The sequence below is a fragment of the Schistocerca serialis genome, chromosome 5 (genome assembly GCF_023864345.2).
Source record: "Schistocerca serialis cubense isolate TAMUIC-IGC-003099 chromosome 5, iqSchSeri2.2, whole genome shotgun sequence".
Taxonomy (NCBI): Eukaryota; Metazoa; Arthropoda; class Insecta; order Orthoptera; family Acrididae; genus Schistocerca; species Schistocerca serialis.
The window spans coordinates 119,942,161-119,958,892 of record NC_064642.1 but is presented as its reverse complement, the minus strand read 5'-3'; the positions used below and the strand labels follow the sequence as shown (position 1 = coordinate 119,958,892).

The 16,732-nt window shown below is 46.2% G+C and overlaps 1 protein-coding gene across 1 annotated transcript in view; it reads left to right on the top strand.

Moving 5' to 3' along the window:
* Positions 1-9,606, top strand: part of LOC126481779 (odorant receptor 83a-like) — a 74,534-nt gene extending 64,928 nt beyond the window's left edge. The window contains exon 7 of the mRNA XM_050105734.1: positions 9,455-9,606. Within this exon, the coding sequence (XP_049961691.1) occupies positions 9,455-9,606 (152 nt within the window). The remainder of the gene's footprint in view (positions 1-9,454) is intronic.
* The last annotated feature ends 7,126 nt before the right edge of the window (positions 9,607-16,732 follow it).

Below are 16,732 nucleotides of genomic sequence, written 5' to 3'. Positions count from 1 at the left end.
CCTGGGGTCAGATACATCACATGATCACACTGACAGAACCACAGGCACATAGACACAGGCTACAGAGCATGCACAATGTCGGCACTAGTACAGTGTATATCCACCTTTCGCAGCAATGCAGGCTGCTATTCTCCCATGGAGACGATCGTAGAGATGCTGGATGTAGTCCTGTGGAACGGCTTGCCATGCCATTTCCACCTGGCGCCTCAGTTGGACCAGCGTTCGTGCTGGACGTGCAGACCGCGTGAGACGACGCTTCATCCAGTCCCAAACATGCTCAATGGGGGACAGATCCGGAGATCTTGCTGGCCAGGGTAGTTGACTTACACCTTCTAGAGCACGTTGGGTGGCACGGGATACACGCGGACGTGCATTGTCCTGTTGGAACAGCAAGTTCCCTTTCCGGTCTAGGAATGGTAGAACGTTGGGTTCGATGACGGTTTGGATGTACCGTGCACTATTCAGTGTCCCCTCGACGATCACCAGTGGTGTACGGCCAGTGTAGGAGATCGCTCCCCACACCATGATGCCGGGTGTTGGCCCTGTGTGCCTCGGTCGTATGCAGTCCTGATTGTGGCGCTCAACTGCACGGCGCCAAACACGCATACGACCATCATTGGCACCAAGGCAGAAGCGACTCTCATCGCTGAAGACGACACGTCTCCATTCGTCCCTCCATTCACGCCTGTCGCGACACCACTGGAGGCGGGCTGCACGATGTTGGGGCGTGAGCGGAAGACGGCCTAACGGTGTGCGGGACCGTAGCCCAGCTTCATGGAGACGGTTGCGAATGGTCCTCGCCGATACCCCAGGAGCAACAGTGTCCCTAATTTGCTGGGAAGTGGCGGTGCGGCACTGCGTAGGATCCTACGGTCTTGGCGTGCATCCGTGCGTCGCTACGGTCCGGTCCCAGGTCGACGGGCACGTGCACCTTCCGCCGACCACTGGCGACAACATCGATGTACTGTGGAGACCTCACGCCCCACGCGTTGAGCAATTCGGCGGTACGTCCACCCGGCCTCCCGCATGCCCACTATACGCCCTCGCTCAAAGTCCGTCAACTGCACATACGGTTCACGTCCACGCTGTCGCGGCATGCTACCAGTGTTAAAGACTGCGATGGAGCTCCGCATGCCACGGCAAACTGGCTGACACTGACGGCGGCGGTGCACAAATGCTGCGCAGCTAGCGCCATTCGACGGCCAACACCGCGGTTCCTGGTGTGTCCGCTGTGCCGTGCGTGTGATCATTGCTTGTACAGCCCTCTCGCAGTGTCCGGAGCAAGTATGGTGGGTCTGACACACCGGTGTCAATGTGTTCTTTTTTCCATTTCCAGGAGTGTAGATTAACAGGGGCTTTGGATCAATGCTTTCTGCGCGATCAGTTACCAGCGCTATTGGAGAGCATTCTCGTGCAGAAAGACTACGACTATGGTTTATGCATGACGGTACACCACCCGGTTTTCTACGAAATGTGCGACAGCACCACACCTCAACGTTTCATGGGGAATGAATTTGTCGAGGATCTCCGTTGGCATAGACTCCACGTTCACGGGACCTGACGAGCGCGCGCGCGCGAGCGCTTGTGTGTGTGTGTGTGTGTGTGTGTGTGTGTGTGTGTGTGCGTCGTGTGTGAGTTTTGGGGGGGGGGGGGAGGGGGGGGGGGCTTGCGGGTCCTCGACGACGAGGTAATCATCGCCCATCGGACCTGAATTCATTGGATTTATGGCTATGGGGACATTTAAAGGCATTGGTGAATGCCCAACCCATCGGAAATGTGGAGACGTTAAAGGAGCGTGTGATCTAAGCATGTGACGCAATCCGAATGGAGCCAGGTATATCTGAAATAGTACGTGCTTAACTGCGATAAAGGAATGGAGGATGTATCAGAATGAATGGTAGCCTCAAGCATCACTGCATAATATATTGTCTACTTCTACATAACACACAGATCGGAATGAGAAAACTGATTGACCCATATCTCACTAGTATTGATTTCCGAACATCTGAGTACAGGACTGTTTCTTCTAGTTTTGAGCAACACTACCACGTTTGGGAATATGCCACACCCCGTATATTTTCATCATCAAATAAATGCGGATGTTTTAAAAAGTCTGGACGATACTTTTCCTGTTGTTTCGGTTCTCAGGAGTTTAACACATAAAACTTTATGAACAACAGTCATAAAACCGTCATGAAACGTGTGTTTTTCTCATTAATAAACTTTATTATTCCTAGTTCCTAAATTATGATACTGCAGGGTGTTAAAAAAAACAGGGTTTTCATATTTTGAGAGTTGGTAGTATGGACATAAAACATTTATAGTGTACATGGGCTTTAAGGTGCAGACCTAGTACATCACTAGTGTGAAAAACATATCTTATACTGGAAGCTACTTGCTGTTACAAACCACCTACAGAATGCAGGAAATAAATAAGGACACAGTGCTCCACTACTGTACTGGACACAGCACGCACTGAACGTCTGTACCTGTTGTTACTGTAAACTTTTCACAGTTCGCGGTAAGTGCAGGTGAATATGGTTTAACAACACTAACAGGTGTTTACTGCATGCTGTGTCCATGAACAATGGCAGAAAAAAATGGCTCCCTTAGAGTTAGAACTACTTAAACCTAACTAACCTAAGGACATCACACACATCCATGCTCGAGGCAGGGCCGAACCTGCGACCGTAGCGGTCGCGCGGTTCCAGACTGAAGCTCCTAGAAACGCTCAGCCACCGCGGCCGGCACAATGGCAGAGGAATGTGTCATTTGTTTACTACATTCTGTAAGTGGCATGCAATAGCAAAGAACTCGCAGGAGAAGTGTTTCGCAGCAGTGAAGATGAATAAGTCCTGATAGCTCTTGAGGTATGCATTTCAGACCCCACGTTTACTGGACATGGTTTCCTTGCTCTGATCTCAAAATATGGATTTTTGTAACACCTATTGTGGTGTGCGTACTGTAAGACCTTCGGTACACACACCATCAGATTATTTGACTTGTCGCTCTGACAAAGTAGGCCAGTCTCAGCAATATGTCTCGTGGTCTTATCGTGGCGTGTTTATCTTCTGCTGTCTTAGTGGATACACTATTATGTGGTCCGAATATTGTCACCAATGGCTTATGGTCTGTGAGCAGAATAAATTTTCGTCCGTATATGTAGTCATGAAACTTCTTCACTGCAAAGATAATTGCTAGTGCCTCTTTTTCTACTTTGCTATAGTTTCGTTGACTTGAGTTTAATGCTTTCGACGCGTATGCAATCGGTTGTTCAATCCTTGATGTTTATGGGACATGACTGCACTGATCCCGTAATCTGACGAGTCCGCCGCAATAGTGATCAACTTTTGCGAGTCATATGTCGTAAGACATGTTGCGTCTACTAAACTTTGTTTCAGTTTGTCGAATGCGTGCTGGCATTCTTTGGACCAATTCCACGCGACTCCTTTGCGAAGCAATCTCTGCAACGGTTCGGAAATTTCAGCCGCTTTCGGTATGAATTTCCGGTAATAATTAACACTGCCTAATAAAGCTCTTAGTTGCTTCAAGTCTTTCGGAACAGGCAATTTCTGTATTACGTCTATATGCTGTTTTGTCGGACTGATTCCGTTATTTGACAATAAATGTCCTAAATACTAAATTTTTTTGACAAAAAATATACATTTTTCCTTGTTGCACCTGTGATTGTCCTTTCTGAGAACCTTGAACAGTTCTTCCAGGTTATCTAGTAAATCTTGTGGAGTTTTTCCCGAGACAATTATGTCATCGAGATAGTTAACTGCGTTAGGACAGTTTCTAATTAATTGTTCCAAGTAACGTTGAAAGATGCTTGGTGCACTTGCGATACCAAATGGTAAGCGCTTGTATCTGTACAATCCAAATGGAGTATTTATGACCATAAACTTTTGTGTATCTTTGTCTAAAGGGATCCTTTAAATCCAGTTTGGCGAAATACACACCCCCTGCTAATTTATACATCAGTTCTTCCGGTTTCGGAATGGGGTATGTATCTATAATGCACTGTGAATTGACAGTATTCTTGAAATCTCCACAGATACGTAATGACCCACTTGGCTTTTCTATTACAACGATTGGTGTTGCCCAGGCGCTACATGTGACTGGTTCGATAATACCATTGCCTTCTAAACGGTCAAGTTCTTGTTTTACGCGTTCTTTCATTGCGTAAGGGACAGTTCTACCTTTGCAAAACTTCGGCACTGCATTCGGTGTCAGCGTAATGTGTGGCTGGTAATCCGTTACACTGCCTGTCGCGGAGGAAAAAATATCGTCGTACTTCTGCAACACTGTTTGTAATTTTCCTTTCGGAACTTCATGTGTGACCTGTTTCGCTTCATGGATTTTGAAGCCTAATTCGTTAAAGAGATCCAGACCCAGCAAGTTCGATGCCTTATGGGTGTTAACTATTGCTAAAGTAGCTGTCTTGGTAAACTGTTTGTAAGTTACTTCCGTCGTCAGTGCACCTTTGACTGGAATGTGTTCATTACTGTAGCTGTACAGTGAGCTTTCACAATGCTGCAATTTAGGAGAACCTAGTCGTTTATGTGAGTGCAGATTTATGATAGAGATCGACGATCCTGTTTCAATCCGGAATTTGATAGGTATTTTGTTCACCAGTAATGTGACATACAAAGATTTGTTCCTGTTTTGCACAATAGCATTAACTTTATGTTTAACTTTTGAAACCTGCAGATAGTCTTGCCTATTCATATCGTCACACGCATTGGAGGTATACTTCTTAAAATTAAGCACTTTCTTATTGCTAAACTTATTTCTAGACAGTACACTTTTCTTATTACACACTTCTGATTTGTGCCCTTTTCGTTTGCAAAAGTGAAAATGTGTGTTATGATAGTAACAATTGTCTCTGTGATCCGTTCTTAGATTGCGTGAGCCTAGCCTTGCTGTCCAGTTTACGGCCTTGGGTACGCGGGCCGCGTTGCTCCGTGTCGCGTGCCTGTGTCGCGAACACGTCACAGCCGTCGTCTTGTGCCACACACACAGAAGCCTGGCTTTGTTCGTGTGCTCGAATGATCGGTAAACAATTTTGCAAGGACGCATTGATTAAACTAAGGAGCTCTTTCCTTAAATTCTCGTCTGGTGAATGCATTATGAGCATATCACGTATTAAAGAATCTGCATAGGACTTTTTACACTTTTCGTTTTCACAAATAAACTTGCAGTTCCTAGTTAACCCTTGCAACTGTGTAATCCATTCCGTGTATGTCTGCTGTGCTTTTTCTTGCATAAGTAAAATTTATGCCTTGCAGCAGCGGCATGCGTTTGCTTGTCGAAGTATTTTTCGAGCAAATCTGTAATAGCTGGGAATGACAAATTTGTCGGTTCACAAGTCGGACTCACTTTTAAGAGAAGGTTGTAGATAGCTGCGCCGCAATTTGTCAAAAAAAAAAAAAAAGATCTTTTTTCTACATAACCTGATATCTGGTGTGTGAGGAAGTGCTGTTCAAGGCGTGCTGCATAGTCCGGCCACGCTTCTTCCTTGCTGTTGTAAACTGCGAAAGGTGGTGGCGGAAGTTTAATTTGTAGCGGAGACGCTACGACAGGCTGCGACTCCAAACGTTCCACTCTTGTAAGCAACGCCTGTTGCGTCTGTTGCATTTGTGCCATGAAGTTTACGATCTGCGCCGTGAGGTCCATGGTTATCTGAAAATTCCAAATGCGACTAGATTACTGCAATAATGATATTTTAGCTGCAAGAGAGCAGGTTAACAGCAAGTATGTAGCTTCCCGAAGTCCACTGTAATTCTATTTTATTTCAGGCTCACACGTGGTCATAATTGTGTTTAAATCTTCTGTTTCCTTAGTACCTCGTCGTCAATGTGGTGTGCGTACTGTAAGACCTTCGGTAAACACACCATCAGATTATTTCACTTGTCGCTCTAACGAAGTAGGCGAGTGTCAGCAAAATGTCTCGTGGTCTTATCGTGGCGTGTTTATCTTCTGCCGTAAGGTCAGACGATAGAAATGCCACTTGCACGCTTAGAGTAGCAGATTGACGGTGACCAACTTTAAACAGAACTTGATTAATTTTCACATACATTTATTAAAACAATAAAAATCATAGACTTTACGTAACTTGATTCTGGATGCTGTTTACAATTGACAATCTGAAGTTCCTTTGGTCTTGGTACGTTAATCTTATTCTCACATATCTCTGATACTTGACAAAGTATCTGTACATTTATCTTCTACATCTACATCTACATTGATACTCCGCAAGCCACCCAACGGTGTGTGGCGGAGGGCACTTTACGTGCCACTGTCATTACCTCCCTTTCCTGTTCCAGTCGCGTATGGTTCGCGGGAAGAACGACTGTCTGAAAGCCTCCGTGCGCGCTCTAATCTCTCTAATTTTACATTCGTGATCTCCTCGGGAGGTATAAGTAGGGGGAAGCAATATATTCGATACCTCATCCAGAAACGCACCCTCTCGAAACCTGGCGAGCAAGCTACACCGCGATGCAGAGCGCCTCTCTTGCAGAGTCTGCCACTTGAGTTTATTAAACATTTCCGTAACGCTATCACGGTTACCAAATAACCCTGTGACGAAACGCGCCGCTCTTCTTTGGATCTTCTCTATCTCCTCCGTCAGACCGATCTGGTACGGATCCCACACTGATGAGCAATACTCAAGTATAGGTCGAACGAGTGTTTTGTAAGCCACCTCCTTTGTTGATGGACTACATTTTCTAAGCACTCTCCCAATGAATCTCAACCTGGTACCCGCCTTACCAACAATTAATTTTATATGATCATTCCACTTCAAATCGTTCCGCACGCATACTCCCAGATATTTTACAGAAGTAACTGCTACCAGTGTTTGTTCCGCTATCATATAATCATACAATAAAGGATCCTTCTTTCTATGTATTCGCAATACATTACATTTGTCTATGTTAAGGGTCAGTTGCCACTCCCTGCACCAAGTGCCTATCCGCTGCAGATCTTCCTGCATTTCGCTACAATTTTCTAATGCTGCAACTTCTCTGTATACTACAGCATCATCCGCGAAAAGCCGCATGGAACTTCCTACACTATCTACTAAGTCATTTATATATATTGTGAAAAGCAATGGTCCCATAACACTCCCCTGTGGCACGCCAGAGGTTACTTTAACGTCTGTAGACGTCTCTCCATTGATAACAACATGCTGTGTTCTGTCTGCTAAAAACTCTTCAATCCAGCCACACAGCTGGTCTGATATTCCGTAGGCTCTTACTTTGTTTATCAGGCGACAGTGCGGAACTGTATCGAACGCCTTCCGGAAGTCAAGAAAAATAGCATCTACCTGGAAGCCTGTATCTAATATTTTCTGGGTCTCATGAATAAATAAAGCGAGTTGGGTCTCACACGATCGCTGTTTCCGGAATCCATGTTGATTCCTACATAGTAGATTCTGGGTTTCCAGAAATGACATGATACGCGAGCAAAAAACATGTTCTAAAATTCTACAAGAGATCGACGTAAGAGATATAGGTCTATAGTTTTGCGCATCTGCTCGACGACCCTTCTTGAAGACTGGGACTATCTGTGCTCTTTTCCAATCATTTGGAACCCTCCGTTCCTCTAGAGACTTGCGGTACACGGCTGTTAGAAGGGGGGCAAGTTCTTTCGCGTACTCTGTGTAGAATCGAATTGGTATCCCGTCAGGTCCAGTGGACTTTCCTCTATTGAGTGATTCCAGTTGCTTTTCTATTCCTTGGACACTTATTTCGATGTCAGCCATTTTTTCGTTTGTGCGAGGATTTAGAGAAGGAACTGCAGTGCGGTCTTCCTCTGTGAAACAGCTTTGAAAAAAGGTGTTTACTATTTCAGCTATACGCGTGTCATCCTCTGTTTCAATGCCATCATCATCCCGGAGTGTCTGGATATACTGTTTTGATCCACTTACTGATTTAACGTAAGACCAGAACTTCCTAGGATTTTCTGTCAAGTCGGTACATAGAATTTTACTTTCGAATTCAATGAACGCTTCACGCATAGCCCTCCTTACGCTAACTTTGACATCGTTTAGCTTCTGTTTGTCTGAGAGGTTTTGGCTGCGTTTAAACTTGGAGTGGAGCTCTCTTTGCTTTCGCAGTAGTTTCCTAACTTTGTTGTTGTACCACGGTGGGTTTTTCCCGTCCCTCACAGTTTTACTCGGCACGTACCTGTCTAAAACGCATTTTACGATTGCCTTGAACTTTTTCCATAAACACTCAACATTGTCAGTGTCGGAACAGAAATTTTCGTTTTGATCTGTTAGGTAGTCTGAAATCTGCCTTCTATTACTCTTGCTAAACAGATAAACCTTCCTCCCTTTTTTTATATTCCTATTAACTTCCATATTCAGGGATGCTGCAACGGCCTTATGATCACTGATTCCCTGTTCTGTACATACAGAGTCGAAAAGTTCGGGTCTGTTTGTTATCAGTAGGTCCAAGATGTTATCTCCACGAGTCGGTTCTCTGTTTAATTGCTCGAGGTAATTTTCGGATAGTGCACTCAGTATAATGTCACTCGATGCTCTGTCCCTTCATGGCTCCCTTCATGGCTATGTACAGGAATATGGTAATCTTATTAGGCGTAGACTGAAACTTGACTATAGACTGGTGCAGACAAATGCAGACTAATGCAGACTAACTAATCGGAGGTCTGAACACTTGTTATAACACCTCGAGCGTTCAGGTATCACTGCGCGAGTGTGATCCGCGAGGCGAAAAGGTTCTACGTTAGCAGCAATCTCATTGGCTGCGTTACATATTAATACGCAGATCGGCGGAAGCAGAGTTTGGTCCGTCTCTAAGACAGCGCCTTCTCGTAGTGCGGAGGCGGAGACGGACGAGCGCTGCGCCTGCGCTGTTGTGCTTAGCGGGGCGGGCTTCGTTGGGAAAGTTGTGTACGCGCTGACCACGCGGAACTATGTACACAACACCTATATTCGGACTTTGTATCGCCGAAGGAATATCATAGCGTCTCTTTACTGTTACTGTGCTAGGAAAAGTGTCTGCGCTATTCGACGGTGGCGACGCCTACCGTCACGTTCTGTTGATGTCCGGAAAAAAAAAGAGTAAATCGATCTTTACAGTGCCTACAGTGCAAACTTCCGGACATCAGTTTGTTTCAGATCGCAGATGTAAAATGATCTGTGTTCTTGTCCCTCCTTTTGTTTGTAAAAGTCATGAACTTTCGAATCTTGAACTGGTCTTTCTATCCACCTTTTATTATCCACCCTTCGTTCTTCTTATCCATGTACGAGCAAGTAAATTTGCGCAGTGAAGATTTTAAGCAGACAGTAACCCACACAAAATTCCTTTAGGTATTTGTCCTTCTTATTATCGATTTAAGTTTCCAACACCTCGTTCAGAAAAGTTAATCTCTGTTTTATCGTGCACTGTAGACTAATAGTCATCGCTGCGGTGGATTGTTGCAGCTGATGAACGCGTCTTTTTCGTACTACGCTGTGCTGAGGCAGCTGAATGGAGACTGATGAAGCAGGCGCCGGACCTGGGGCGACGGAACCAGCAGCAGACAACTCACTGGACGCTCGGAGGCTGCACCATCACCCTTATGTACCTGCTGTGACTGCTGGCACAGAATATCACATACTGCAGCCCAAAAACTGATCAAGAATCTGTTTGTAACGTAAATGATAAATTATTTTCGTCTTTCCATTAGAAATTTTAATACAAAATAACGATAAATATCAATGTATACAAAAAACATTTCGAACATTTCGTTACTTGTCTATGTAACATAAAAAATTATTCATTTGTGCTTCAGGTCTCATTTTACAGCTTGCTAGCACCCCTCTCATTTCATTGGTATCTTTAAAATTACGCTTATATCCCGCGAAAGTGCTTCTCTATGCTTTTCTTTTGGACAATAAATTGTACCCAACGCAATGGATATACAAACACGTGTTTCTATTATCTTAAAAAAAGGAAAGTTTGCAGAAATACAGAGGATCTTATCGAATAAGCTTCGTGGCACCCACCAGTTAACTCATCAGTTCGCTGAGTCATGGCTTTGTTTCCGCAAGTCAAAAATATATTCGTATGAACTTCAGAGGTTTGAACGACTTGCAGCGGCTCCTAATCGACAAACGATCCTGATGTGAACTTCGGATATTGGCTACTGGGTGAATTTGAAAATCGAAAACACATTCCCGACCTTAGAGTGTTAAAATGTCTGAAAATACACTACTGGCCATTAAAATTGCCTACCATCACGTTTCCGACTTTGATAAAGGTCGGATTGTAGCCTATCACGATTGCGGTTTATCGTATCGCGACATTGCTGCTCGCGTTGGTCGAGATCCAATGACTGTTAGCAGAATATGGAATCGGTGGGTTCAGGAGGGTAATACGGAACGCCGTGCTGGATCCCAACGGCCTCGTATCACTAGCAGTCTAAATGACGCATTTTATCCGCATGGCTGTAACGGATCGTGCAGCCACGTCTCGATCCCTGAGTCAACAGATGAGGACGTTTGCAAGACAACAACCATCCGCACGAACAGTTCGACGACGTTTACAGCAGCATGGACTGTCCGCTCGGAGACCATGGCTGCGGTTACCCTTGACGCTGCATCACAGACAGGAGCGCCTGCGGTGCTGTACTCAGCGGCGAACCTGGGTGCAAGAATCGCAAAACGTCATTTTTTCGGATGAATCCAGGTTCTGTTTTACAGCATCATGATGGTCGCATCCGTGTTTGGTGACATCGCAGTGAACGCACATTGGAAGCGTGTATTCGTCATCGCCAAACTGGCGTATCACCCGGCGTGATGGTATGGGGTGCCATTGGTTACACGTCGTAGTCACCTCTTGTTCACATTGACGTCTCTTTGAACAGTGGACGTTACATTTCAGATGTGTTACGACCCGTGGTTCTACCCTTCATTCGATCCCTGCGAAACCCTACATTTCAGCAGGATAATGCACGACCGCATGTTGCAGGTCCCGTGCGGGCCTTTCTGGATACAGAAAATGTTCGACTGCTGCCCTGGCCAGCACAATCTCCAGATCTCGCACCAACTGAAAACATCTGATCAATGGTGGCCGAGCAACTGGCTCGTCACAATACGCCAGTCACTACTCTTGATCAACTGTGGTATCGTGTTAAAGCCGCATTGGCAGCTGTACCTGTACACGCCATCCAAGCTCTGTTTGACTCAATGCCCAGGCGTATCAAGGCAGAGGTGGTTGTTCTGAGTACTGATTTCTCAGGATCTATGCAACCAAATTGCGTGATAATGTAATCACATGTCAGTTCTAGTATAATGTATTAGTCCAATGAATACCCGTTTACCATATGCATTTCTCCTTGGTGTAGCAATTTTAATGGTCAGTTGTGTATTTGGGCAGTCTGGGTATCGCTAGGAACAGTTCGAATACACTGAGTTGACAAAAGTCATGGGTACCTCCAAATGTCGTGTCGGACCTCCTTTTGCTGCTAGTGAAGTAACTCGACGTGGCATGGACTCACCAAGTCATCGGATGACCCCTACAGGAGTATTCAGGCTTGCTGCCTCTATAGCCATCCACAAGTGCGTAATTGCAGCCGGTGTGTGAATTGACCTCTCGATTACGTCCCATAACTGTTCGATGTGGTTCATATCAGGCGATCTGAGTGGCCAGGTCATTCGCTCGTACTGTCCAGGAAGTTCTTCAACGTAATCGCGAACGATTGTGGGCCGGTAACATGGCACATTGTCGGCCATAAATATTCCGTCGTTGTCTGGGAACGTTAAGTCCATGAATGGCCGCAGAAGGCCTCCAAGTAGCCGAACACAATCATTTCCAGCCAACGATCGTTCCAGCTGGACAAGAGGATTGATTACATTGCATATTAACACAGCTCACACCAATTTGGAGCCATCACCAGCTTGCACAGTGTCTTGTTGACAACTTAGGCCCAAGGCTTCGAGGGGTCTGAGCCACACTCGAACTTTACCATCAGCTTTTACCAACTCAAATCTGCACTGTCTGGCCAGGCCAACGTTTTGCAGTCATCTAGCATCCAACTGACATAGTAACGAGCCCAGGTCAGACGCTGCAGGCGATGCCATGCCGTTAGCAAAGGTACTCGCGACGGTCGTCTCTTGCCATAGCCCATTAATTTCGGAGCACTATCCTAAAGTGTATGTTCGTCGTACGTCCCACACTGATTCCTGCGGTTATTTCAAGCAGTATTGCTTGTCTGTTAGCACTGACAAACGCCGCTGCTTTCGGTCGTTAAATGTAGAGCGTCGGACACTGCGTTGTCATGGTGTGAGGTAATATATGAAATTTGGTAATCTCGACACACACTTAACACTGTGGATCTCGAAATACTGAATTCCCAAACGATTTACGAAATGGACTGTCGTACGTGTCTTGCTCCAATTACCATTCCGCCTTCAAAGTCAGTTAAATCCTGTCGTGCGGTCGTAATCACGTCGGAAACCTTTTCACATGTATCACCTCACTACAAATGACAGCTCCGTCAATGTACTGCACTTACATACCTTGCGTATGCGATACTATCGCCATCTGTATATGTGCATATCGCTGTCACATGAGTTTTGTCTCCGTGCATATGCCGTGCAGCCCGAGATGCCTGTACGGCCTTTCCGAAATAGGAGTGGCAGTAACTTATGTAGGCTCGATATTGTGACACATAACCGAGTTTTACTCCTATCATATCTGTCTTAAATGGAAATGTATGCTTTGAACTCGATGTAGCTACAGCCTACACTTATCTCCAGCCAGCATCAATTGTAAAAGAAATATTTCTTAGTCAGCTGATTTCTTTCGTTGAGGATACCGTTTGGACCGGCACGTCACCCATTTCGTCTCTGTGTCCAGAAGCCAAATGGCAAGGTGTGACAGCAGTTTTAGGCCCATTACACTCGTTACCATCTTGGTTTCAACAGCATAGCTGTGACTGCCTTCAAAGTTCGCTTATTTACCACAATTACTTATTTAACCGTACCGGCATATATTTTTGGTAGTACTATAGGCTTCAAATATTTCTTATTGGGTAAGTTTGAGGCAAATGATCTTCTAGAGAGTGGGTCTGGTTGCCATAGACAGTTGTGTGGTGCATGTTACTGCGTGTCAATTTCGCAGTGTTAGACTCTGAAAAGAAATGACTGTATTAAAAATGAGATTTGTGCTAACTGGGACTTCAGTGAAAGGACTGAATTGATCTCTGTAGAACAAGTCTGTATTATGCGTTCAGAGAACTCGCATGAACAGCTCTCAGAATGACTTACACATACTTACACATATGAAGTTACATGTCGCATTGTTTATTAAAATGCATAAATAAGTCCTACAAGTGTAAAATACTTGTTGCCAGTGGTGGCGACTTCACTGCAAGTGTAAAAATCTGCGACATTTAGTTATATTTACTAACTTTGCGCAGAAATGCTTTAAAGCCGCCACCTGGTTGAATATTCCAAATTGTAGTACAAGGATACCAAAATTTTGAAACATATCTGATGACGTCCTAAGCAGTGTAAGCCATAGAGAAGTGTCTAATAACTTTCTGGAAATGACAATGACTATTTTCGCTTTTCTGAGACGTGGACTTGTGGTAAAGAGGTGAAAGAAATCACTTCAAAAATACGTCAAATTTTAGAAATATTTTCACAGACAATTAGGCCTATTGTAAAATAAGGAACAACCACCTTGTAAACAAAAGCAGACGATACTTGAATTTTCAAAACGAATGTAATTTCCTTGTAGTTGCGTAACTATTCCTTGCTGCTCAAACAGGACATCAATAGCTGACTAGGACTGGCAAAAGGGCTTTCCTGGCCGAGAGAAATCTCTAGTATCAAATACAGGCCTTAATTTGAGAAAGAAATTTCTGAGAATGTACGTTTGGAGCACAGGAGACCAAACAGCTATGTCATCAGTGCTATCGGATTAGGCAGTGATAGGGAAGGAAGTCGGCCGTACCATTTCGAAGGAACCATTCCGGCATTTTCCTAAAGCGGTTTAAGGAAATCATTGAAAACCTAAAACAGGACGTGAGTTTGAACCGTCGTCCTCCCGTATGCAAGTTCATTGTGTTAAGCACCGGTGTTAAGTACTGCGCCACTTCGCTCGCTGTGGGAAAACCGGAACAGAAGAGAATCAAAGCGTTTGAGATGTTGAAAATTAGGTGGACTGAAAAGGTAAGGAAAGAGGAAGTTCTGCGCAGAATCGAAGAGGAAAGGAATATGTGGAAAACACTGACAAGGAGAAGCTACAGGATGATAGGACATTTATTAAGACATAGGGAATGACTTCGCCCGCATCTCGTGGTCGTGCGGTAGCGTTCTCGCTTCCCACGCCCGGGTTCCCGGGTTCGATTCCCGGCGGGGTCAGAGATTTTCTCTGCCTCGTGATGGCTGGGTGTTGTGTGCTGTCCTTAGGTTAGTTAGGTTTAAGTAGTTCTAAGTTCTAGGGGACTTATGACCACAGCAGTTGAGTCCCATAGTGCTCAGAGCCATTTTTTTGAATGACTTCCATAGCACTAGAGGGTGCTGTAGAGAGCAAAAACTGTAGAGGAAGACAGAGACTGTAATACGAGTACATCCAGCAAATAATTGAAGGTGTAGGTTGGAACTGCTACTTTGAGATGAAAAGGTTGGCGCAGGAGAGGCATTAGTGGCGGGCCGCGTCAGACCAGTCACAAGACTGATGACCAAATAAAAAAGTCTGCTCCTTACTAGTTTCCTGAATATTTGGTTTTGTTACGACGGCTGACATTTCAACCGAGCGAGGTGGCGCAGTGGTTATACGCTGGACTCGCATTCGGGAGGACGACGGTTCAATCTCGCGTCCGGCCATCCTGATTTAGGTTTTCCGTGATTTCCCTAAATCACTCTAGGCAAATGCCGGGATGGTTCCTCTGAAAGGGCACGGCCGACTTCCTTCCCCATCCTTCCCTAATCCGATGAGACCGATGACCACGCTGTCTGGTCTCCTTCCCCAAACAACCAACCAACCAACGGCTGACATTTCACAAAAGCCCGAAAGATAAGCAAGTAATTGCCTTGGAAGCAAGCTCTATTTGAGGTAATGTTACTGAAGAATTTTGTTATTATTTATTCTCCTTCTCAGTTTCTCTGCAGCGTGATGAAATCTGCGTGAAATGCATAATACACTCCTGGAAATTGAAATAAGAACACCGTGAATTCATTGTCCCAGGAAGGGGAAACTTTATTGACACATTCCTGGGGTCAGATACATCTCATGATCACACTGACAGAACCACAGGCACATAGACACAGGCAACAGAGCATGCACAATGTCGGCACTAGTACAGTGTATATCCACCTTTCGCAGCAATGCAGGCTGCTATTCTCCCGTGGAGACGATCGTAGAGATGCTGGATGTAGTCCTGTGGAACGGCTTGCCATGCCATTTCCACCTGGCGCCTCAGTTGGACCAGCGTTCGTGCTGGACGTGCAGACCGCGTGAGACGACGCTTCATCCAGTCCCAAACATGCTCAATGGGGGACAGATCCGGAGATCTTGCTGGCCAGGGTAGTTGACTTACACCTTCTAGAGCACGTTGGGTGGCACGGGATACATGCGGACGTGCATTGTCCTGTTGGAACAGCAAGTTCCCTTGCCGGTCTAGGAATGGTAGAACGATGGGTTCGATGACGGTTTGGATGTACCGTGCACTATTCAGTGTCCCCTCGACGATCACCAGTGGTGTACGGCCAGTGTAGGAGATCGCTCCCCACACCATGATGCCGGGTGTTGGCCCTGTGTGCCTCGGTCGTATGCAGTCCTGATTGTGGCGCTCACCTGCACGGCGCCAAACACGCATACGACCATCATTGGCACCAAGGCAGAAGCGACTCTCATCGCTGAAGACGACACGTCTCCATTCGTCCCTCCATTCACGCCTGTCGCGACACCACTGGAGGCGGGCTGCACGATGTTGGGGCGTGAGCGGAAGACGGCCTAACGGTGTGCGGGACCGTAGCCCAGCTTCATGGAGACGGTTGCGAATGGTCCTCGCCGATACCCCAGGAGCAACAGTGTCCCTAATTCGCTGGGAAGTGGCGGTGCGGTCCCCTACGGCACTGCGTAGGATCCTACGGTCTTGGCGTGCATCCGTGCGTCGCTGCGGTCCGGTCCCAGGTCGACGGGCACGTGCACCTTCCGCCGACCGCTGGCGGCAACATCGATGTACTGTGGAGACCTCACGCCCCACGTGTTGAGCAATTCGGCGGTACGTCCACCCGGCCTCCCGTATGCCCACTATACGCCCTCGCTCAAAGTCCGTCAACTGCACATACGGTTCACGTCCACGCTGTCGCGGCATGCTACCAGTGTTAAAGACTGCGATGGAGCTCCGCATGCCACGGCAAACTGGCTGACACTGACGGCGGCGGTGCACAAACGCTGCGCAGCTAGCGCCATTCGACGGCCAACACCGCGGTTCCTGGTGTGTCCGCTGTGCCGTGCGTGTGATCATTGCTTGTACAGCCCTCTCGCAGTGTCCGGAGCAAGTATGGTGGGTCTGACACACCGGTCTCAATGTGTTCTTTTTTCCATTTCCAGGAGTTTATACGACCGTTTACATGCTCGACCCAAATTCGCCCTTTTAACTGCTCCGTCACTCCTTTGTCTGTGTGTAACACTCAGACTGTGACGATACAGGAGGCAGTCTCGGACTTCCTTTCACATATGTGCCTGCTGGACATGTAAGGGTG